Source organism: Narcine bancroftii, chromosome 8 (assembly GCF_036971445.1).
Source record: "Narcine bancroftii isolate sNarBan1 chromosome 8, sNarBan1.hap1, whole genome shotgun sequence".
NCBI lineage: Eukaryota > Metazoa > Chordata > Chondrichthyes > Torpediniformes > Narcinidae > Narcine > Narcine bancroftii.
The window spans coordinates 159,771,425-159,794,432 of NC_091476.1; the positions used below are offsets into that span (position 1 = coordinate 159,771,425).

The following is a 23,008-nucleotide window of genomic DNA, read 5'->3' on the forward strand; positions in this document are numbered from 1 at the left end:
ATCTCTGTTATCAACGTTTCTAATTATCTGACAGACTTTACAAGTGGTCAAAGTTTGTGAACAGCTGGCTTAAACCAATTTCTCAAAAATAATTGTCAAGCCTAGTTTATTTTGTGAATTTACATGTCGAAATATACATTTCCTGTGATGACTTGGAACAAACTGAAGATTTGTATTCTGGTAAGTGGATGTCCCTCAATGTTTGATGTGTACTTTTTTTAAAGGGCTGTTAAACTTGCTCAGCTTGATTGTGTGTTTAGGCAACAGTTCAGTTATAGGCCTCTATTTTTGCATGGAACAACACATGGCACTAATTTTATTTAATGTATTATTTCAGATCAAGACCCAGTCACCCAGAAGGAATCTACACCAATACCTATCAAGTCAGATTTTTTACAGTCCTTAAATTCTGGTACAGATTCGTCTTCTAAAACTAGGTAATTTTTAGATATTTGTACCATTTTGTGCAGTTTGTTTGTTTTCAATGGGCAGTTAATTGTAACTTGATTTCCTTCCTTTTTATTTTTCTTGCCTGTCTGTATTATTTTTTTTTAATTTTTTATTTTTCACACTATAAACCACATTGATCAAGATACATACATTTTCCTTTTCAAATATATACAGTGTCGTTTTATCCCCCCCTCCCTCTTCCCATCCCACCCTCCCTACCTCCCCTCCCATTCATTTAAAGTTCAGAATCTAAGATACATTAAACCCATCAAACAATGTTGTCACTCAATAAAAATAAACAAGAAATTCCACTGAGTCAATTCTTTTCATTTTCTTCTCCTTCTGTCATTTTAGGTGGTAGATGTCCCCAGTAGGTTTTCTCTATTGTGTTTCATGTATGGCTCCCATATTTGTTCAAATATTGTAATATTATTTCTTAAATTATATGTTATTTTTTTCTAATGGAATACATTTATTCATTTCTATATACCATTGTTGTATTCTTAAGTTATCTTCTAATTTCCAGGCTGACATAATACATTTTTTTGCTACAGCTAGGGCTATCCTAACAAATCTTTTTTGTGCACCGCCTGTCTGTATTATTTAATGTTTTTCTAGTACCTAGGTATTTAAAATTGGAACTTCATTATTCAATCTAATCTCATCAGAAGTATTTTTCCAGTTGTGTGGAAAGGTTTTGGTTCATGATGAGATGTACAGGTATTAGATTTGTTGGTCAAATTTGCTGAAGAAAAATATTTTCTGGATGAAATAATTATGGTTGTGTGTGTGTATCCTTGATGACTGGACTCGCATGAGGTGCCAATCTTTCCACACACTTTAAAATTGCCACAGACATTTGTGATATACAAAAAAAAAATCTACCCTTTCTATGCCTGTATTATTTGGTGATGAAGTAGTGCCACATTTGTGGCACAAAATTTTCAATTGATTCATTGTTGAAGATCTTGCTTTTTTTTTTTTGGAGAGCATTATTAAATGGTATGCATAACATATAATGTTGACAATTGTATGTTTTCTTTTCCAGTGAGCAGACTCCTGGCAATAGATTAAGACTGCAACTTCAACAAACCCCACCCAAAGGGGACAGCAAACTTGGTAAAAGATGTTGTTTTTTTTGTCTTGCATCTCATTATTTGCTAAAAAGAAATACAATGTTAAATTTAAGAGATTCAATATTCTCATATTTCTTATCTTCATATCTTCCTTTTGATTAATCAAAAAGCAAGGTATGAAATGCAAAGCAAGAAAGGCAGCCTTTTGATTCTTGGTGCCTGACCTGGTAAATTCAATTTGATTTCTTTATTTCTGTTGAATCTTATGTAAGTAGTGATTACCCAGATTGCAGTTTCTGGGAGAACCTAATACAGCAGCATCTAATCCTTCCCTCTTTTCACTTTTATACAATTTGCTAAATTGTAATTAGGACATTTTTTACATAAATACGTTTTGCTTCCTTGCATATTCTGCCTCAGTCCCAATATCTTAATTGCCAAATTGATTTATTTGAATTTATTAATTTTGTAAATCTGTATTCTCATCATAAATTGAAGTATTTCAAAAAGTACCATCTATTTCCTAAATGTGCTTTGGTCAGAAATGTTCTTTTTGAAACTTGAGAAAGCAGACTCAAAGCTATCTCAAATCCATACTTCTGAATAAGACAGATTTCTAATGTGACACAGAGAGTCTTAAATCAGTATTGATAACTTTTTTTGAATAAAATGTTTTTTTTTTAAATGTATATTAATACATTCAGATGAGGATGATTCCACCTCACAGACATCCACAACAAAGGACAATAGCCACAACAGCAGCTTTGAGCTAATTGGTTCAATGATTCCTTCATATCAACCAATTAGCAAGCATCCTGGCAGATTTGGAATTGCTATGCATGGAGGATTCCGATCACCATCACCTAACCTCTTTAACCCAAACAGTCAGTTTAAAACAAGCTTCATTAGTTCAGCATCTAAGGTAAGCTTAAGATGTTAAATTTAAAATTTATATGGATTTCAGTTATTGGTGTCTTGGATTGCAGGATTGTGGCATAACCCCAGCATTAGCTATTCCACAGATGAATAAGTAATACAGTACATTTTTTTTGGAAGGCCAACTAAAATATTGCCAATAAAATTGTTACTTTGGGAAAAACATGTTGCAATTATTCTTTTGTCTTGGCATTGTATCAAACTAAATTTTAATGAGCAAGTACAAAAAAAAGAAAAATTAATGTTTTGTCATGGGGTAAAGAATACATGATGAGAGAGAAAATACTGTACAAACCACAAAATAAAAATATTAATGCATTTTAATGTCATCAGAGTTCTGGGAAGCTATCCGAACCCTCCATGCCAGTAGAAGATTCACAGGATTTGTACAATGCATCTCCAGAACCCAAAAACTCAACTGGTGAATCTCAGTTTAGGTTCTCTCTCGAAGATGACACACAAAGTCAGTTACTTGATGCGGATGGGTAAGTTGATGTATGCTTTAAAATGGCCAGATTTGTGCAAATAAGATCTTTTACCAAGTTAACAATTTATTTTTGTTTGGGGCTTAGAATTGTGTCCAAGATTATTAAGATGTAGATTTATTGATTAAAGCCACTTAATCAACAATCTTTAATTTGGAGGATTTTATTACTTACCACTTGCATTGTTTTCTAAAATACTGGAATTGTACAACCTCTGAAATTAATTTTTTGGACTAGGTTTCTGAATGTGGGTCATCGCAGCAACAAGTGGCAGCCATTAAAGCGCCAGCTAATCTTGGATAGCATGGATGAAAATGCAATGGATGCTAACATGGGGGAGTTGTTGGGCCTTTGTACAGGAGATTTCAAATCTCAAAATATCGACCCACTAAAGGAGAGAAAAGAAAATGTCGATGAGCTGCTGGGTCTCTGCTCTGGGAAATTCATTTCTCCAGGTACACTCTTTCAGTTTAACTTAATTCCAAATGCTTTGAGAAGGGATTGGTGAATGTACTATGGATGTGTTATCTGCTTGTTGTTGCAGAACTTATTTGGGCAGGTGTGAATTTGAAATAAAAATAATCTAGTGCCATTATTCCTTGAGGGGTAGGAGATTTTGAGGAAGAAGATTTTCATCCAGTAGGGGTTTGTAATATTGGGACTGCACTGCCTGAGAGCATCAAGGAGGTAGGATAACAAGTATTTAATGATCAGTTGATGTACTGTGACAAGTAAGGGCACGGATCAAGTACTAGCAGATGGGATTAGTATATATAGGTAATTGACAGCAGGTGTAGGCACAGTGGGACAATTGGCCTATTTCCATGCAATTTGACTGAATTCATAGAAGGGATATATTCTTGGAAAAAGTTTTGAGGTTAAATGTAAATCAAAATGCTGAGATATGTTTCTTGGAAAAAGTTTTGAGGTAAAATGTAAATCAAAATGCTGAGATATGTTTCTTGGAAAAAGTTTTGAGGTAAAATGTAAATCAAAATGCTGAGATATGTTTCTTGGAAAAAGTTTTGAGGTAAAATGTAAATCAAAATGCTGAGATATGTCATGGACATTTTAATATTTACTGCTGTGTGGAGAGGTGATGGATTATTTGTAAAATGAAAAAAATAGCTTTATAAATTGAAAGTTCAGAAACTCAATAACGTTCCAGCAGAAATGTTTAAAGCGAGGAATTGCATCACTGGAATTTATTTGCAGCAGTGTTTCTTTCTCCTTGCAGTCGATTCATTGTCATCCATCACTTCTGCTGCAAAGCAGCAAAAAGTAACGACCACAGCAAGTGATGATCCTATGGCTGAAGTTCTTGCACTTTGCTCAGGCTCTTTTCCAACAGACAGGTAATATTTTCAATTCTGCATAGTGTTGTGTGGATGAGTTTACATTTTACTGTTGCAATATACATTTTGAAATGTTTTAAGAGTGAAAAGTACTTTTTGTAATCTGTTATCATTTCTATCCTTCCAGGGAAGATGATGAAAATGAAGACGACCAATTTCAGTTGCTAACTGATGATGAGGTTTTTGAGAATGAGGTGAGAGAATGTATGAAACTAGAAGCAATAATGTTGGATAGAAATATTTAATGTGTCGAGTTCAAATGCTTTTGAAATGTATCATGTACGCTATGTATCAAAAATGATCATTGTAGAAGAAAAGATGAGGATGTCAGATTTCTTTCATTAGGATGATAAAAGTGAAGATGACCATGAAGATGGCGAGGAAGATGAAGAGGAGCAGTTGGCTCGAAAAGTTCAAAAGAGAAAGAAATTGTGAGCATGTCCCTGGTTTAATTTTTCCTGCTAAGTTGCATCTTGTCCCTTTTTATCATAATTTTCCTATGTATTTCCACAATACACCTTTTTTAAATTAACTATTCCAGTGTCCATTCATTTTTTTTCCGGAGGGGGTAGAAATGCCTGTTCATACTAATCTACTGCATTCTTCCTCATCTTGTTCAGCATTTTCAAATTATTTTTATTAATCCTGAAGAAGATGTGGTCTTGTCTGCTTGTGTTATCTAGTGTTCATATGGAAATCTGCAATTGTTTACTTGCTATTCTAGTTACCACAACCCAAGCCTGACTTTAAACTGAATTTTTTAATCAGGACACTTGGAGACTTTGTAGAAGATGAAGCTGAACTCTCTGGCAGCGATGCAGCAAGTGATGAGGATTATGATGCAGAATCTGATGAGTATGAAGATGAAATTGATGAAGATCTGCCATCTGATGAAGAATTGCAGGAGCAAGTGAACAAAATTCACATGTGAGTCTTTGCTGAACAAGTAAAATTGCTTGTTTTATCTCTTGATGTGTTTCAGGTATTTATGCACTGACTTAAAAATGCATAAAAACTTTTGTTGAATAATTGCTTTCTTAATATCAAATTTCAATTACCATTGGTTCACGAATAATTCCTTAGAATTACTTGCATTTAATGGAAGAAGATTGGGTTGATTTTTGTGTGGCTATGAAGTAAATCTATCAGGACTTGGTCTTTCTCTGCAGATTGTAGAAGATGGGTAGTGAAGCAGGTATATGGCCTGCACACCTTTCTAGGTTGGGGCATAAAATGTTAAAAAACCACAAAAAGTGCCATGTGCAATTCTACTGTCTAGAGGAAGGATATGGTTCTTCTGGAGAGAGTGCAGAGAAGATTCACCAGAATGTAGCTTAGATTATAAGACTTTCATAATGGGTAAAGACTGACTAGACTAGGTGTGTTTGCTTTGGAGCAAAGGAGGCCGAGCAGTGACCTGGAAGAGATGTACAATAGTAGGAGGCCTTAGTAGGGATATCAAAATCAAGAGTACATGGGTTTAAGGTGAGTGTCAGGAGGTTTAAAGGGGATTTGAGGAGGAACCTTTCTATTTAATATCTGTAACTCACTGCCAGAAGAGGTGGTAGAATCTGATGCAAACACTATTTAATAAAGAAATTCATATGGGCCCTTAAATGGATACAGACCTGATATGGGAAAAATGGTCAGAATGATTGGTTCCCATTTCTATGCTGTTTGACTCTGACTCCATGTAATGCCTCACGAGTTGTGAAAATTTAGATTTTGTTGTCTCTGCTAAACTTTCAGAGGTCGAGGTGTACTTAACTTTGCCAAAGGTCGTACACAAAAATTAGTGCAATTAGATGAAATTGTCGTATCGAGCATCTAGTCTTCCTAATGATAATGATAAGTTTGGAATGATGTTCAAGAGTTGGTTCAATTTTAATGCCATGATAGTTGTTGCCAAGCAATTCTGTTGTCCTAAAAATATTTCATAAATCTGAAGTTACATTTTTCAAATCGCTGATTAGTGTTGGAAATCATATATTTTTTTCTTTGAAACTTTGCCTGGAGCCTAAGAGTCCTGGTGCATCGTAAAATGTTAGTTCACAGGTGCAGCAGATAATCAAGAAGCTAAATGGGATGTTGGCTTTCATTGCTGCAAACTATTTTGAGATAGTCAAATGGATTGAACATTGGCTGAAAGGGAGAGGCCAGAGAGTGGTAGTGGAAAATTGGTCAGGTTGGAGGCCGGTGACCAGTGGTGTGCCTCAAGGATCTGTATTGGGCCCATTGTTGTTCGTGATATACATTAATGATCTAGATGATGGGGTGGTGAATTGGATTAGTAAATATGCAGACGATACTAAGATAGGTGGAATAGTGGATAATGAAGAAGGTTTTCAAGGATTGCAGAGGGATTTGGGCTGCTTAGAAAAGTGGGCTGAAAAATGGCAGATGGAATTTAATGCTGATAAGTGTGAGGTGCTTCATTTTGGTAAGAAGAATCAGAATAGGACATACGTGGTAAATGGGAGAGCATTGAGGAATACAGAAGAGCAGAAAGATTTAGGAGTGACGGTACATCGTTCCCTGAAGGTAGAAACTCACGTGAATAGGGTGGTGAAGAAGGCTTTTAGTATGCTGGCCTTTATCAATCATTGCATGGAATATAGGAGTTGGGAGGTGATGTTGAGATTGTATAAGACGTTGGTGCGGCCTCATTTGGAGTTCTGTGTGCAGTTCTGGTCGCCTAATTATAGGAAGGATATAAACAGAGCGGAGAGAGTGCAGAGAAGGTTGACCAGAATGTTGCCTGGGTTTAAGCATCTGGAGTATGGGGAGAGATTGGACAGATTGGGTCTTTATTCTTTGGAGCGTAGAAGGTTGAGAGGGGATTTGATAGAAGTATTTAAGATTATGAAAGGGATAGACAGAGTGGATGTGGATAGACTATTTCCGTTAAGAGGAGGAAAGATTAAAACAAGAGGACATGAGTTAAGAATTAAGGGGCAGAGGTTTAGAGGTAACATGAGGGGGAACTTCTTTACTCAGAGAGTGGTAGCCGAGTGGAATGATCTTCCGGGAGAAATAGTGGCGGCGGAGTCAATTGTATTATTTAAGAAAAGGTTGGACAGGTATATGGATGAGAAGAAGATGGAGGGTTATAGGCATTGTGCAGGGAGGTGGGACTAGAAAGGGGTGTTTGGTTCGGTGCGGACTAGAAGGGCCTAATGGCCTGTTTCCGTGCTGTAATTGTTATGTTATTATGTTATGTTAGTATTTTAATTGCATAGCTGTTCGTGGGAGAATTGTATGACTGACAATCTAACGAGTTCAATTTTTAGTTGTAGTTTAAAATAGTACACTCAAAAGAAAATTCCTGACATTTGTTCCAAAATGTCAAAGGCAAGGCTTGTGATGGTGTTAAATTCCATAGTCAGTTCTAAGATGGATACAGAAGATAAGAGACAGAAGAAAAATGCCAGTTTTTCTACACTCAGCACTCTGCTGCTCAAATAAGATTGGGTATGCAGTTTGAATGATTTCTTGTCTTTTGCATTCAAAGTACTATTCCTTTCCTTCCTGTACCACACTACCCATAACCTGTTGCAGGAAGGTATTGATGGATGATGATAAGCGACAGTTGCGTCTTTATCAGGAACAGTACTTGGCCGACGGGGATCTGTACAATGATGGACCAGGGCGTGTGCGGAAATTCCGTTGGAAAAATATTGGTGGGTTTCAAAGTTTTTTAAAATTTTTAGTCTTGATATTTTTTCTTTTAAGTGGGGCATCAAAACTATATGCATTTTTTGTATTATTTTCTGTTGACCTTGATCATAAAATCCTCTGAAGAACAGGGAGCTGAATTACGATGATTATATAAAAAAATTAACTTTTTATGTCATTAATTTATGAGTTCAAGAAATGCTGATGTGTGTGTGGTGCAATAGAGCTATTTCCATAAATCCAATGCAATTTGCTTCGTACAAGTCAAAAATTGGTTGACTTCAGTAAGCTATAGTTTTAATAAATATTGATTACAATATTGGTTAAGGTTTATTTTTCCCTCCTCCATGGGGAAGAAATTAATCTATGGGCAGCATTGCTTGTCAGAGACATTATTTACTGGTCTGTGATATCCATTATGATAAATGCCCCAGTAATACAAACATAGAACACTACAGCACCATACAGGCCCTTCAGCCTTCGATGTTGTGCAGACCAATATACTCTGGTGCTAAATTTTCCCTACTCCATCACCCTCTATTTTTATTCCATCCATGTGCCTGTCTAAGAATCTGTAAAATGGCCCTAATGTTTCACCACCATCCCTGGTAAGGCATTCCAGGCACCCACAACTCGTTTTTTTTTTAAATCCCATCCCTTCACTTTGTACATACATCCTTTGGTGTTTGCTATTCCTGCCCTGGGAACTAGGCACTGGCTGACCACCCTGTCTTTAGCTCTCATAATCTTGTTGACCTCTATTAAGTCTCCTCTCATCCTTTTGTGATCCAAAGTGAAAAGTCCCAGCTCTGCTAACCTTGCCTCATAAGACTTATTTTCCAGTCCAGGTAAACCTCCTCAGCCCCCTCTCCATAGCTTCCACATCCTTCCTACATTGAGGTGACCAGAATACTCTAAGCATGGTCTCACCAGAGATTTGTAGAGTTGCAACATAACCTCTCTGCTCTTGAACTCAATCCCTCTATTAAAATGAAGCTTAGCATCCCATAGGCCTTCCTTATTATCCTATCAACCTTAAGGGATGTATGGATTTGGACGCCAAGGTCCCTCTGTTCATCCACTCTATTAAGTAACTGACCATTAACCTTTTACTCAGCCTTTTAGTTTGTCCTTCCATCTGTCACTTTTCCACCCAACTCTGCATCCTGTCTATATCCTTTTATAACCAATGACAACTTTCAACACCATTCACAACACCTCCAACCTTCATATCATCTGCAAACTTACCCATCCTTCTGCCTCTTTAAATCATTTATAAAGATCACAAAGAGCAGGAGGTTCCAGAACCGAACCTTGTTGAACTGCACTTGTCACCAACCTCCAGGCAGAATACTTTCCTTCTACTGCTACTCTCTGCTTTCTACATGCAAACCAACTTTTTGTATTCACACAGCCAAGATTCCATAGATCCTATGCATCATGACTTTCTGAACAAGTCTCTCATGGTGGACCTTGAAAGTCCATACAGACCACATCTACCACCTTTATCCTCATCAATTTCCTTTGTTCCTCAAATAACTAAATTAAGCTCGTAAGGCTCAACCTTCCCTTTATAAAGCCATGTTGACTATCCTTGAGTGGACTGTACTCTAAATGCACCTAGATCCTATCCTTAAGAATTCTCTCTAATAGTTGCACACCACTGACGTAAGACTCAGGATCCATAATTCCCAGGATTCTTCCTATTACCTTTTTTAAACAAGGGGACCACACTTGCTTTTTGCCAATCCTCTGACACCTCCCCCTGTGGCCAAAAAGGACTCAAAAATCATCGCCACTACCCCAGCTATCTCTTCCCTCATTTGCCATGGCAATCTAGGGTAAATCACGCCTGGCTCTGGGGACTTATCAATCTTAATGTTTTTTTTTAAATCCAACACTTTCTCTTCCTTAATCTCAACATTTTCCATTGCACAAGCCTGTTCAATTCTGACCTATCTCCATTCCAGGTCTTTTTCTCTTGTGAATACTGAAGCAAAATATTTATTTAGGACTTCCCCAACCTCCTCTGCCTCCAGGCACATGTTGCCTCCTTTGTTCTTTAGCGGTCCCACCTTTGTTCTCGTCATCTTCTGTTCATTACATACGCAGAGAACGCCTTTGGGTTCTCTTTAATCCTACATGCCAAGGCTTTCTCATGCCCTCTTTGAGCTGTCCCAAGTCCTTTCTTATGCTCTTTCCTGGCTCATATACTTCTCATGAGCCCTTCCTGTTTTCTGATTCCTATATCTAATGTTTGCTTCTTTCTTTCTCTTGACTAGCTTCCTCGCCTGTTTCGTCAACTATATTTTCCCAACCATATTTTCCTTGTCCCAGGGGGACAAACCTATCCTGAACCCTGCACTTTTGAACATGTGTTTCAATTTACTCTTGCTAGTTTTCCCCATTTTGTCTTCTTTTACCCTTGCCTATGCTAAAGCTCAGCGAGTTGTGGTCTCTCTCACTAAAATGCTCACCTACTGAGAGGTCCACCACCTGATCAGGTTCATTAACCAGAATTAGATCCAGTATGGCCTCTCCTCTCATCAGTTGGTCCACATATTGTATCAGGAATCCTTCTTGACCACACCTGACAAATTCACTCCCAACTATTCCTCTTGCAGTCAAGAAGTCCCAGTCAATATTAGAGAAATTAAAGTCTCCCAAAACAATCCTGTATTTCCTGCATCATTTCAAATATCTGCTCCTTGGTGTCATGAAGGCTATTTGGAGGCAAATAGACAGTGATTGCTCCCTTCTTAAATCTGACTTCCTCCCAAAACAGTCTCAGTAGACACTCCCTCAGCAGCTCTGACCTATTATGCTACTCCCCTTCCCCTCTCTTGCTTCCCATCCTATTCCTTTTAAAACAGCTAAACCCAGGTACCTGCCTCAGCCATTCCTGCCCTTCCTCCAGCCAAGTCTCTAACAACCACAACATTGCAGTTCCACATACTGATCCATGCTCTAAATTCATCCTGTTAATCCTAATACTCCTAACGTTGAAATAGACACATTTCAAATCCTCCAAATGACTACAGGTGCTCCTCAACTTATGACAAGGTTGCATTCCAGCAACCCCATCATAAGTCAAAAAAAATTTAAGTCGAAAAAGAATACTGTACCTACCATTATTTAATAATTAAATTTTGAATACCTTTATTTTGTACTGAAAAAACCATTAATGTACACAGCTAAAAGCCCATTGGGCATGAAGAATGTTTGAAACATTGAACTAAAATTAATTGCTCGATGATAGGGATGCTAAAGCAACAGGGTCATCAATCTTACTCTCTTCTACTGATGAGTGAGGACAACACTGCGTCATCGACACTTTTTAAAGGGGTGATCCCGACAGACTATGAGCATGGTTGAGTCAGCATCACGAGAGCGTATGCTGTACACTACTCTTGCGCAATGCTGCCATCACCCAGCGTCGTAAGAGAGTTGTGTGCCTCATATCGCATGTGTGGGAACAGATCGAAATTGAAAGTTCAGATTCGAACCATTGTAACTTCAAAAAAATCATAAGTCAGATCATCGTAAGTAGGGGAGCACCTGTACATTTAGGTTTTGTCCCTCTGCCTGTCCTTCCTTACAAACTCAGAACATGAAGCATCATGCTTTCTTCTCTGCACTCACATTCTGGTTCCCATCACACACAGACACCCTCACCCCTGCCAAACTAGCTTAAATCCTACCCAACAGCTCTTGCCTGCCAGGATATTGAGCTGAATTAAGATCTCAAAAGTATATCCGGCATACAAGTTGGCCCCCATTTTTTGGGTTTCACGACTTGACATTGGCCAAAATATACGGTAATTCTCAAAAATGAAAAATCCTTAAAAATGAGTTATACATTGTGATTTTCTAAATAGACCAATCTCTACTAGTTGTAAAAAAGAAAGCAAAAATAAGAGCAAAAGAAAAGAGAGAAAGGAGAAAAAAATGCCCATACTAATCTAAACTCTCCGACTAAACATGGTCACCAGCAAATAGATTGTAAAGAATTGAGTATCAGCTCTACAGCCTATCCTTTTTGTATAGGTCAGACCTTCACCAGAAGAGATCCCATGATCCACAAATCTGAACCCCCCTACTCCAACTCTTCAGCCACACTTTCATCTGCCACAACTTCTTGTTCCTACCCTCTGGCGTGTGGCACAGGCAGCAATCCAAAGATTATCTGCTTTTTAACTTTCCTAACTTCCTATATTCCTTCTTCAGACCCTTATCCCTATTACTGTCTACGTCATTGGTCCCCATGTGGAACATGACATCTGGCTGCTCATCTTCCCACTCCAGGATGCTGCAAACTCCAACAGAGATGTCCCTGACCCTGGAACCTGGAAGGCAACTTTCCTTACGAGAGCTCTTATCACAGGACTTCCTATCTGTTCGCCTAACCAACGAGTCCCAAATCACTGTAGCTTTCCTCTTCTCCCAGCTTCCCTTCTGAGCTGAGGGGCCAGTCTCTCCAACAGAGGCATGAGCACTACAACTTGTCCCTGGTAGATCATCCCCCCCCCCCCCCCCCCACCCCAACAGTATCCAAATCGATATACTTATTGCTGAGTGGAATGGCTTCTCCGTCTACCTATTCTCAGTTATCTGCCTCCTGACTTTTGAGGGTGTCTATCTCCCTGAAGCTTCTCTCTACCACTGTCTCTGCCTCTGGAATGATCTGGAGTTCATCCAGCTCCAGTTCCCTAACTTGGTCTCCCAGCAGCATTAGTTTTTTTTTATTATTTCAATCTGAATTTTTGTTTGTCATTTTTGAATAAGATTAAAGATTGATTGATTGATTGGTGCAGAATTATCACTACAATCCAATTAATATATATTTTTCAGGCTGGGAAAGCAATCAATAAAGTTAAGTGGAATGTATTAAGCAGAGCTTGGCTTTGGTGATGGCTTGAAAAGTGTTGAGGGAATTTTGAGATTTGAAAAAAGAAAATGTAACTACTTGATGCATCCAAATTAAATAGCAGATTTTAAAACCAAGGAGAACTACTCAAAAAGCAATCTTGAGGACAGATGCCTTTGAAGAAAGTTTTGCAATGGAGAGTTATGGACAACAACCCGCCTATAGTACACAAATGTTTCTGATGCATGCGACAGCCGTTTCGGAAATGAATGTTTCAGACAATTCTATCTTGTCCGTCACTTTGTGTCTCTAATGTTGTTGCATCCAGATGTGCTATGCATCTGTTCAGCATGCAAGCCTGCTGTATCTCCATGAACATGACTGGCTACAACCCATTTTGACAGAAAAGCAATCACATCTAAATTCCAGTCTGAATATTTATAAATGTATCGTTTCAGATGATTCCTTAAATATTGACCAGTTTCATGGAGATTCAGAAGATGAAACAAATGAAGAGGAAGCAGATGAAGCAGAAGTAAAATGGAGAAGGGATCGGTTTGAACGAGAGCAGTGGCTTCGGGAGAAGGTGCTTTTTATTCATTGTTTTTATTACAGAAGAGAATTAGCAGGATGCTGCCTGGATTAGAGGGTATGAGCTACAGGGAGAGTTTAGACCCTTAGGTTGTTTTATCTGGAGTGGCAGAAGTCAAAGGGAAACAGAATAAACCTTTATAAATTTATGAGAACATTGAAAGGATAGGTGGCCAGAATCTTTCTCCCAGGATAAAAATCTCAATTACTAGAGGGCATGCTTTTAAGATGGGGGAGAGGTTCAAGGGAGATGTGTGGGGCACGTTTTTTTTACACCATGGTAGATGCCTGGAGCAGGCTGTCAGGAGTGTGCAGGCAGAAGTGATTTAGTTTAAATGGACATTGTGTTCAGTGCAAATATTGCAAGCTAAAGGCTAGATTTGTGTTTTCTCATTGTAAGAACATTTTTAAAATTTTGTCTCCTGAGACATCTATATTTGGTCGAGTTAAAGTTGTCATTTAATAACCAGTGTGCCTTGTAGATTTCACATCAATTTGTTGAGAGGTAGAGGGAAAGAATGTGCAAATTTTATTTTCTCATATAAATATATCAGATGCATAGCAGTGTCCCATGAGAGTACTTAGCAGTGTCCCAAGAGAGTACTTGATTCAATTCTGCAGACTCAAAAGCATCTTATCAAATCAACCAAAACGCCCCAATTTTTTTTTAAGCTACCTTACCCACCAAATATTACAGCAGTCACCATCAGTGCTCTTATGGAGTGTCTGTAAAAGATGTGTTAGATTCCTAATGTAGGATTTGCTCTATTTGACACAACAAGTTAAAGTATTCCTTGTGTATACTGATATCACTGACCATATTCAGTGCCTCTGGACTTGTTTCCCAGGCAGGAGTTCTATCCCAAGAAGCTGCAAAAGCCTGTCCAGTGATCTAATTCAAGAAGAATCAGTGATAATCAAATGCTGCCATGGCAACATCCATGGCATAAAAAGATGGTCCTCCTTATGCATGATAAGAAAGTAAGCTCGTCTTTTTTCCCAATAATGTGGATAAAGAGGGAGAAAATCAGATTTAAAAAGTGTGGACCTTACTGCAGGATATTTTAATTCAAGTATTACTGGATATTTCTTTTGGCATCCACTTGGATAGAAGTCGTAGTAAAAGGCTCTGAAGTTGAAGGTTTTTGTAAGCTCAACTTTTGTACACTTGGGAGCAAATAAAAACTTGATAGATTTTTGTCAAATTTCGTGGATTTCATTTGGTAGAAATGTGTACTTTGTGGTCTCCCTTCAGTCACAGGAAGCAGATAGCGAGGAAGATGTTGGTGATGAAAGCCATTTCATGAAACTGGCGAAGAAAATTACCATCAAAGCTTTACATAAAAGTAGGTGCATCTGTTCCAATCAATATTCATATCTTGTTCAGAAATATAAAATAAAAAAATTGAGTAGAATGTAAATAACACATTATAAATTAAACCAATTTTAGTTCTCCTCTTGAATATTTCAGATTTAAAATTTATTGTCAAAATACATAAATAATATTACCGATAAATCTGAGATTCCTTTTTCCTGTGGACACAGCAGAATTATCACAATTTAGTATTGCAAAAAATAAACTGTACACAGCGTAAATATGTAAATAAAGCACTATAAACCGTTAACAAATGTAAACAAACTGATGGTACAATACAGAGAGAACAAAAAGAAAACCAATAAAGTGAACAAGAGTCCTTAATTGAGTCTCTGGTTGAGTTTGTCATTGAGGAGTCTGATGATGGAAGGGTAGCACCTGGTGATGCGAGTCTTATGGCACCTATACCTCTTTCCTGATGGCAGCAGCGAGAACAGTGTGTGTGCTGGGTGGTGTGGGTCTTTGATGATTGCTGCATCACGGTCCGGTATGGAAACACCAATACCCTTGAGTGCAAAGCCCTCCAAAAGGCTGTTTTGGAGGGCTTTGCACTCAAGGGTATTGGTGTTTCCATACCGGACCATGATGCAGCCGGTCAGTACACCACGTATCTGCAGAAATTTGCCAAGGTTTCTGATGTCATACCAAATGTCTGTAAACTCCTGAGGAAGTAAAGGCGCTGACGTGCTTTCTTCAGGAAAGATCTCTGAGATAGTGACTCCCAAGAACTTAAATTTGCTCGCCCTCTCCACCTCTGATCCCCCACTGATCACTGGATTGTATACCTCTTGCTTTCCTTTCCTGAAGTCAACAATCAGCTCCTTAATTTTGGTGACATTGAGTGCAAGGTTATTGTTGGTGCCAAGTTTTCAATCTCCATCCTGTGTGCTGACTCATCTTTCTTTATACAGCCCGCTACCGTCGTATCATCGGCAAATTTGTAGATGGTGTTATTATCGTACAAGCCAAACAATCATAGGTGTAAAGTGGATAGAGCAGGGGCTAAAAGCACAGCTCAATGCTGTCCGGTACTGATGGAAATTGTGGAGAAGTTCTTATAGTTTTTCAGTTTAACAGCAATATTATAGATTTATCAAACATGACAGTGGGAAAACCAGCTGGAAAATTGTTTTTGAATAAGATTTGATTGTTTTAAAGAAAAAAAATTGTATTCAGCTATAAATCACCAAGATGTATGAAATAAAATTCTTAAAAGTAGCTCAAACTAATATTTACCATATCTGGATTTGCAGGTGGTTCTGTGGAAGTGGTTCCTGAAAAAAAACAACCGGAATCAATGGGATCCAAGCCTCTGAAATCATTTTTTTGCGTATGTAATCAAGTTTAATTAAATACGTTCCAGATCGCAATTCCAGAAAAGAGATAAAGTTAATGTGAATTATTTTTAAAAAATCTTTATATTTACTTTGAAATGTTATGGCATCTTCACAGTGCTGTTATTGTACTTGTCTTGATTAGATGAATGAAGATTTTTGAATATACAATAAAACTCCTATGGGGCTGGGTAGATGCTGGATAAGGGAATTTTCCAGTTGCTTGAGGTTGTGTGATTGACAAACTAACAGTGAAGAATGTCAATTTTAAACTTCTGTATTTTTTACCTATTTATTTTTTGCAATTTTTTTTGCTGGTTTGAATTTTGGATAACAAGGATTTTGGATAACTGCTTGAGCATCGTAAATTAAATCAAGTGTCTGTCTTTGATTTAAATGTTATTTTGCGACCGTCCTCGGGCATGAGGACGAAGTGTTTTTGACCATCCTTGAACACCATTGGATTGTAGCTGTATATCCTTATCTAAACTGAATCTTTTCCCCCGTTTTATAATGTTTTTGTTAAATTTCATACCTGACACATTGAAGAAGCAATTAAATGGAGGAGATGGTGCCAATTTGTTTTTACTATATATAGTGCTAGATTATTCATACAGTATATTTTTGAACTTCAACTGAAAGCGAGTTCCCCAAGATCTCCAGGATTTTAGTTGAAGGAATGGTAAATGTATTGACAACAGGGATGGATATTCCCTGGGATGAGTTAGGAAAAGTGGGGAAGATACTGTTGGGAATGGATAGATAGGTGATAATAAATTTAGCAGAGAATTGGAAAAGGCTTGCTTCAGTTGCTTAACTCTTGCAAAACTTTGTATAATTATCCCATTAAATTGTGTCTTTGGGTTTTTAGTAAAGTCTTAATTGTATGCTTTGTACATAGATGAGTCATGTAATCAAATAAAATTATGATTACAATTAAATCTTTATTTTCTGGATAGCAAGTCGACTCACTGGTCCCAATAGCACAATAAATTTAAGGTTGAACAATTTCTATCAAATTTTAAGTCATGAACTTTTAATTATGGAAATGTTTAAATGCACATCCTATTTGTTATATAATTGGTCATAAGAGGCCATTTTAAGTCATTTCGAACAATGACTCCAAGATGTAGCACCTGTCAGGTCCATTACAATATTGCGTACATGTACAAAGGCACATTTGTATTTTGAATTGGTTCATATCTTGAGAATGAAATGTCTGGTAAAGGCTAGGGAAGTTACATCGAGTTATTATTCTTTATTTAAATCTCTTAATAGAGGAAGAATGGATCCCTGCTAAACCAACCTCGAGAAGTACTACAGAAGCTGGCGGCAATATCAGACGTGAATCTAAATGCTCCTCGTGCTAACTCCCGGAATTTTGTCTTCCATACACTATCTCCAGAAAAGAATGATGTGAAAAGAATAGAATTAAAACCACAGGTAAGACTAAAAAAGAGAGATGAACAGAGTAGATGCCATTAGAATGATGCAACTATGTCAAACATTTAGGAAAATCTCCAAATAGGCAGAGCCCAATTATTATTTTAGTCTTGGGGAAAGCTCAGCGGTTGCAAGGAGTATTGAGGGTTTAAGCTAATAGTACTGTATTTGCCAAGTCTTACATAATTACAAAATAGGAGTAAATTGGGCCAACACTATCTTTATTTGATAGAAGTGACTGAGCAAAAGTAGCCTGGAAATAGCTTCTTGATGTTAATGTCAAAGCACTTGGAGGCATTTAACAAAAACTTTCAATGGATTTGTGATCAGCATATATCACAAAGTGAGAGGTTAGATTGCCAAATCTATGCTCCTGGACAAGATGCAGTCAAGCTGGTATCAAACACCAAAGAAGTATTGAAGAATATAGGAAGTGCAAATTATGAAACCAAACTGGTTATGAATATTGGCAAGAAAGAGTAAAATGGTTTTGTTAACACAAAAGGGGCAATATAATAACTTTAAAGAGACCATCAAGATAATCTATATGAGAGATATTCTTCATATTTTCTATTTTCACAAAAGAACTCAATGATGCTGATGTAAAGCAAAGAAGCTTAAAATACTAGATGAGATGATAAAAGGAGGCATTAATAGATGTAGCATCTTTGACAATGGTTAAACTTGCTGAATCTGAATAAAATATCCCAGGATGTAAATAGAAATGGGTACAAAAGAAGCGGGAGAAGCCCATATGGCATCTCATGCCTGCTCTGCTTTGTCTTTCGGGTCAGTGCCACTTACCTGGGTTGGTCCAAATCCTTTGATTCCCTTGTATTTAATAATTTCAGCAATTTCTATTTGAATATTCTCAGTTATGGAACCTCAATGGCCTTTAAGAGTAGAGAATTCAAGAGACTCATGATCTCAACCAGACAAGTGAATGAAATTGTCAGCTAGAGAATGGAACTTGGAGTAAATTTCTAATTGTCTAACACTGGATATTAGATGGAAGTGATAAAGTCTGCACATGCAGTGATTGGAGTAAAAACACAATGCTGGAGAAACTTAGCAGGTCACACAGCGTACTTTATGTAGTATAGCAAAGATATAGATTCATAACTACTTAAAAGATGGAGGTGATGATGGGGAATGGAAAGTGAAAAGCATTAAGAACTTCAAGTTCTTCAGTGTCAACATCTCTGAGGACCTCCACGTCGATGCAATCATGAAGAAGGCCTACCAGTGGCTACACTTCGTGAGTAGATATGAGAAGGCTCTTGCAAATTTCTACAAGTGTACTGTGAAGAGCATTCTGACTGGTTGCATCACTATCTGGTATGGAGGTGCCAATGCACAGGACGAGGAAAAAAGTCCTACAGAGTTATAAATTCTGCCAGTTACCATCATGGGCACCAGTCTCCACTCCATTGAGGACATCTACAAGAGGCAGTGTCTTAAGAAAGCAACTTCTATCCTCAAGAGCCCTCACTACCGTCTATGATCTCTTCACACTGCTGCTATCGGGAAGGAGGTACAGGAGCCTGAAGACAAACACCCAGTGGTCTAAGGACAGCTTCTTCCCTTCTGCCATTAGATAATGGACTACATACACCACCTCACTTTCTCTTAATTTTGCAGTGATTTATTTATTGAAATGAAATTTTGTAGCAATATTTGCACTGTAATGCTAGCCGAAAAACAAATTTTCTGACTTGTTCATGACAATAAATTCTTATTCTGAAAATATCTGTTTTGTTTTGCAGACAAAAAGAAAGACAACTGCTACTCCAATCACTTCATTAACAAAGCGTTCACGAATTGAGCAGACATCAGTGACCGGCACTCATACTAGTATATTTCGATATTTAGAGAAATAATTATTGTAATCAAAATATAGCTTCACTTGGTGTTGTTTTTGTAAATTAGGTGTGTTGTGCTTGTACATGATTATAAATGCTCTTGCTAGATTGTTTTATCAAAGAAATAAATACCATTTTTATAATTCTATGGAGATTTCATATTCACCAAATGACATATTTGATGTTTTTTGATTTAAAAATACTTGCAGTACTCATTCCCAGAGAGGTATTTGTACTTCTGTATTGTAATCTAAATGTATCATCTAAATATCGGATTTTCAGTGGAACAATGAAAAATTAATTTCACGTCTGCAGGTAGAAGAATCAGAATAGATTCAATTCTATCAATTCATAATTGTAAAACTGAAGCCAATTTGTTCTTTATAGAAGTCATGACTTGCGCTTGTCTTGGATTAACGTGAGGAGGAATTGCGCAGGTCGTCAGCCTCACTCTCTCGCCCCGGCCTATCTGGACCCAGTGACAGATCTGTATGTACTAATTTCAGGGAATAGGTGAACATGTTGGGTCCCTTTGGTAATTTCTTGATCCCTCAAATTTTCCCACTTCAATCAAGCCTTTCTTTAAATGACTTCCAAGTTTAATTTCTCTGAATTAAGTATGATCCTGCCAAATTTAAAAATTACTGATAATCTGGTGGAGATAGCATGTTTACAATTTATAAAAAGGTAATTTTTCGCATGTACTTAATTGAAATCTCTCAAAGACTATCAAATTTCTTAAGTCTTCTCTTCCAGAGGTGAGATGTTATCAAGCTTAATATTTCCAAACTTCATGTGAAATTTGGAAAATGTTGCAAATCATCATTTGAGTAGTGTATAAATTATGTGGACTATCCAGGAATCGATATGAATTTAGAAAACCAATCCTCCAAAGAATCTTGTTAACACACAATCTGTGTTTCAAAATTTGCATTTCTATTCCATTTGGTTTTTTTTTATTACCAAGGAACGTATACCATCCTTTCTCCTACCAAATGGAATCACTGTATATGTATTATAAATACCTTTAATCTGGGCCTGATTTCTTGCTCACCCAAAGAAAGTGCACGCTTAATACTTTGCCTCTTCTTTCACGGTGTGATCACCACGTGGCCGCTGTCTGGCTTGCCAGTGGTATAACTAGATGGGCAGGCTGAGCTCGATAGCCTTGGTTGACAGCCAGCCTCAGAGAAGGAAAACTGATTTCAAACCCAGGCAGGAGGGGCTTGTCAGGCCATCCATCTAGAAGTACACTCCCGACCTAACACCGATGACCCAAGGACCTGGCTGTCACCATCCAGGCTTGCTTGGCCATGGCAGATAAACCCTGGGTGTAAAGGGTAAAGGGTGTACTGAACACACTGCACTCCACCAAAAAAAAATCCGTTGTGCAGGCTCAAAGGGCATGCTCTCGTCTACAATCCTTCCTAAATCTTCATCCACAAAGCTATGATGATGATGAATCCAATACATGCAAACCGTATATCCAAACCATCTAAATTAGCCATTCTCAACATTTTTGGCTATGGCTCCTTTATGACTCTGCTAAAGGTTTATGGGCCCCCTTCTCTGTGAAACAGTCAAGGTTTAGTTTCTTCCATACTTCTACTGATTATATTAAAAAATTAATTTCAATCCATGACCCTCTCCCTTAAATGTGCTCCCACCCCCGGGATGTGGGGGGAGGGGGTGACGTATAACCTCCATTGAGAATGGCTGCTGTAAATCATTCCAAAATTTATATTTAAAATTATTTCTTAATGTACATATGTGATTGTTATGTGCTGTGTATTATGTGTGTGCAACCAAGTGTCCTGGAGAGGTGAAGGATGATAGAAGAGGGGAAACTATTGAGTTGGGAGACGAGCAGTTGATCTGCCTTGGTAGTCGACAGCCTGATGGTCTGCATGTTTAATTTTCTGATTGCACTCCCAGTCTTGAAGGATTTTGACCTGAAACATTAACAATTCTTTCTCCTGCTATACTCAACCCCCTCCAACAAATATTTTGCTCTAGATTCCAGCATCTGCAGTCTCATGTCTTCGTTCTCCTTTTAGAATATGCAGAACCGGTTAAAACACTTACAGCTATCGGTTGTGGTGTCGGAGCAACAAATTAAAAGTGTTGTCTCCTGATTCACTGCAGTTCTTCCTATTTCCCATCCCTCTCCCTCGAGTTTTGCACCCATTCTCATCCCAATTCTTCTGATTTCATTTTCTCCGCACATTTTACCAACAAAATTCCCAACAATTTCCAAACCATCTTCCATCAACTGTCTCCAGCTTCATCCCGTTGGACTTGTTTTCCTCCACTTAACATCCCCCCCCTTTTTTTGTCCTTCCCTCTTTGGCATCTGTATGATTCCCAGCTTCCTGCTTCCTATCCTGAGGAACCATTTGACCACAATAGAAAATAAAAAGGTGTTAAAATATTTTTTTTCCAGGATAGTTATTTAAATCTAACTTGGCTCAATTTGTTTTTAACCTTGAGTAGTACCTCATGGGTGGTCACGTCTCCACAGATCGTGTTATATGGCGAGCTCTCCACTGGCCACCGTGACAGAGGTGCACCAAAAAAAAGGTACAAGGACTGCCTAAAGAAATCTCTTGGTGCCTGCCACATTGACCACCGCCAGTGGGCTGATATCGCCTCAAATCGTGCATCTTGGCGCCTCACAGTTTGGCGGGCAGCAACCTCCTTTGAAGAAGACCGCAGAGCCCACCTCACTGACAAAAGGCAAAGGAGGAAAAACCCAACAACCAACCAATTTTCCCCTGCAGCCGCTGCAACCGTGTCTGCCTGTCCCGCATCGGACTTGTCAGCCACAAACGAGCCTGCAGCTGACGTGGACTTTTACCCCCTCCATAAATCTTCGTCCGCGAAGCCAAGCCAAAGAGAAGAGTACCTCATTGGATTGTGAGATTAACATTTCACCTGGGAACTTATGAAAACTGGAGTTTTAAAAAAAATATATAATGCACATTCAAAGTTCCTTTTATTGTTGTGTAATTATACATTAAACTTGTAACATACATGATGTACTTTAACTATTCCCTGCTGGAGGACAGAAAAAAAGTCGCCATTAGTGTTGCCTGGCGCCCCTTATGAGAGAAAAAGAATCAAAAAGAAGACAGAGCGTCTGTGGATTCTCCTCCAGTCCTCCCGCAGCTGCACAGAGTTCAGTTCGATTTATCAGCAGTTTGAGTCCCAGTTCCAAACCCCCAACATGATCAGGAGGCCTTCAGCGCCCTAGGCCCTTCAGGAACACTGCTTGCCTTCAGCACTCTTGAATCCCACGAGCCAGTGTCCATATTGCCACGTGGGTCTCCTGACTGATTTGTGCTGCCTGTGTGGATCCTGGTGCTTCATTGAAAACAATTGGAAGATTGTTAAATGAAAGTGTGGGCTTAATTTTTAAAAATTAGATGGAATAGATATGTTTGTTCAGTCACATTAATCTTCAGAGTAAGATGTTGACAGGCCTGATAAAAGTAGACATGTTTTCAGCAAGAGATTCAATTATTTCTCTCCGTGACCAGTCCCAATTATATTGAAGAGT

The 23,008-nt window shown here is 38.1% G+C and overlaps 1 protein-coding gene across 1 annotated transcript in view; it reads left to right on the forward strand.

Moving 5' to 3' along the window:
- The window catches only part of LOC138741927 (claspin), a 45,450-nt gene extending 25,858 nt beyond the window's left edge, over positions 1–19,592 (forward strand). Inside the window, exons 12-26 of the mRNA XM_069896144.1 lie at positions 338–437; positions 1,499–1,569; positions 2,231–2,448; positions 2,796–2,947; positions 3,185–3,402; positions 4,185–4,302; positions 4,430–4,496; positions 4,648–4,733; positions 5,071–5,229; positions 7,861–7,982; positions 13,303–13,430; positions 14,691–14,781; positions 16,064–16,140; positions 17,423–17,587; positions 19,354–19,592. Of these exons, the coding sequence (XP_069752245.1) occupies positions 338–437; positions 1,499–1,569; positions 2,231–2,448; positions 2,796–2,947; positions 3,185–3,402; positions 4,185–4,302; positions 4,430–4,496; positions 4,648–4,733; positions 5,071–5,229; positions 7,861–7,982; positions 13,303–13,430; positions 14,691–14,781; positions 16,064–16,140; positions 17,423–17,587; positions 19,354–19,467 (1,886 nt within the window). The 3' untranslated portion in view covers positions 19,468–19,592. The remainder of the gene's footprint in view (positions 1–337; positions 438–1,498; positions 1,570–2,230; positions 2,449–2,795; positions 2,948–3,184; positions 3,403–4,184; positions 4,303–4,429; positions 4,497–4,647; positions 4,734–5,070; positions 5,230–7,860; positions 7,983–13,302; positions 13,431–14,690; positions 14,782–16,063; positions 16,141–17,422; positions 17,588–19,353) is intronic.
- The last annotated feature ends 3,416 nt before the right edge of the window (positions 19,593–23,008 follow it).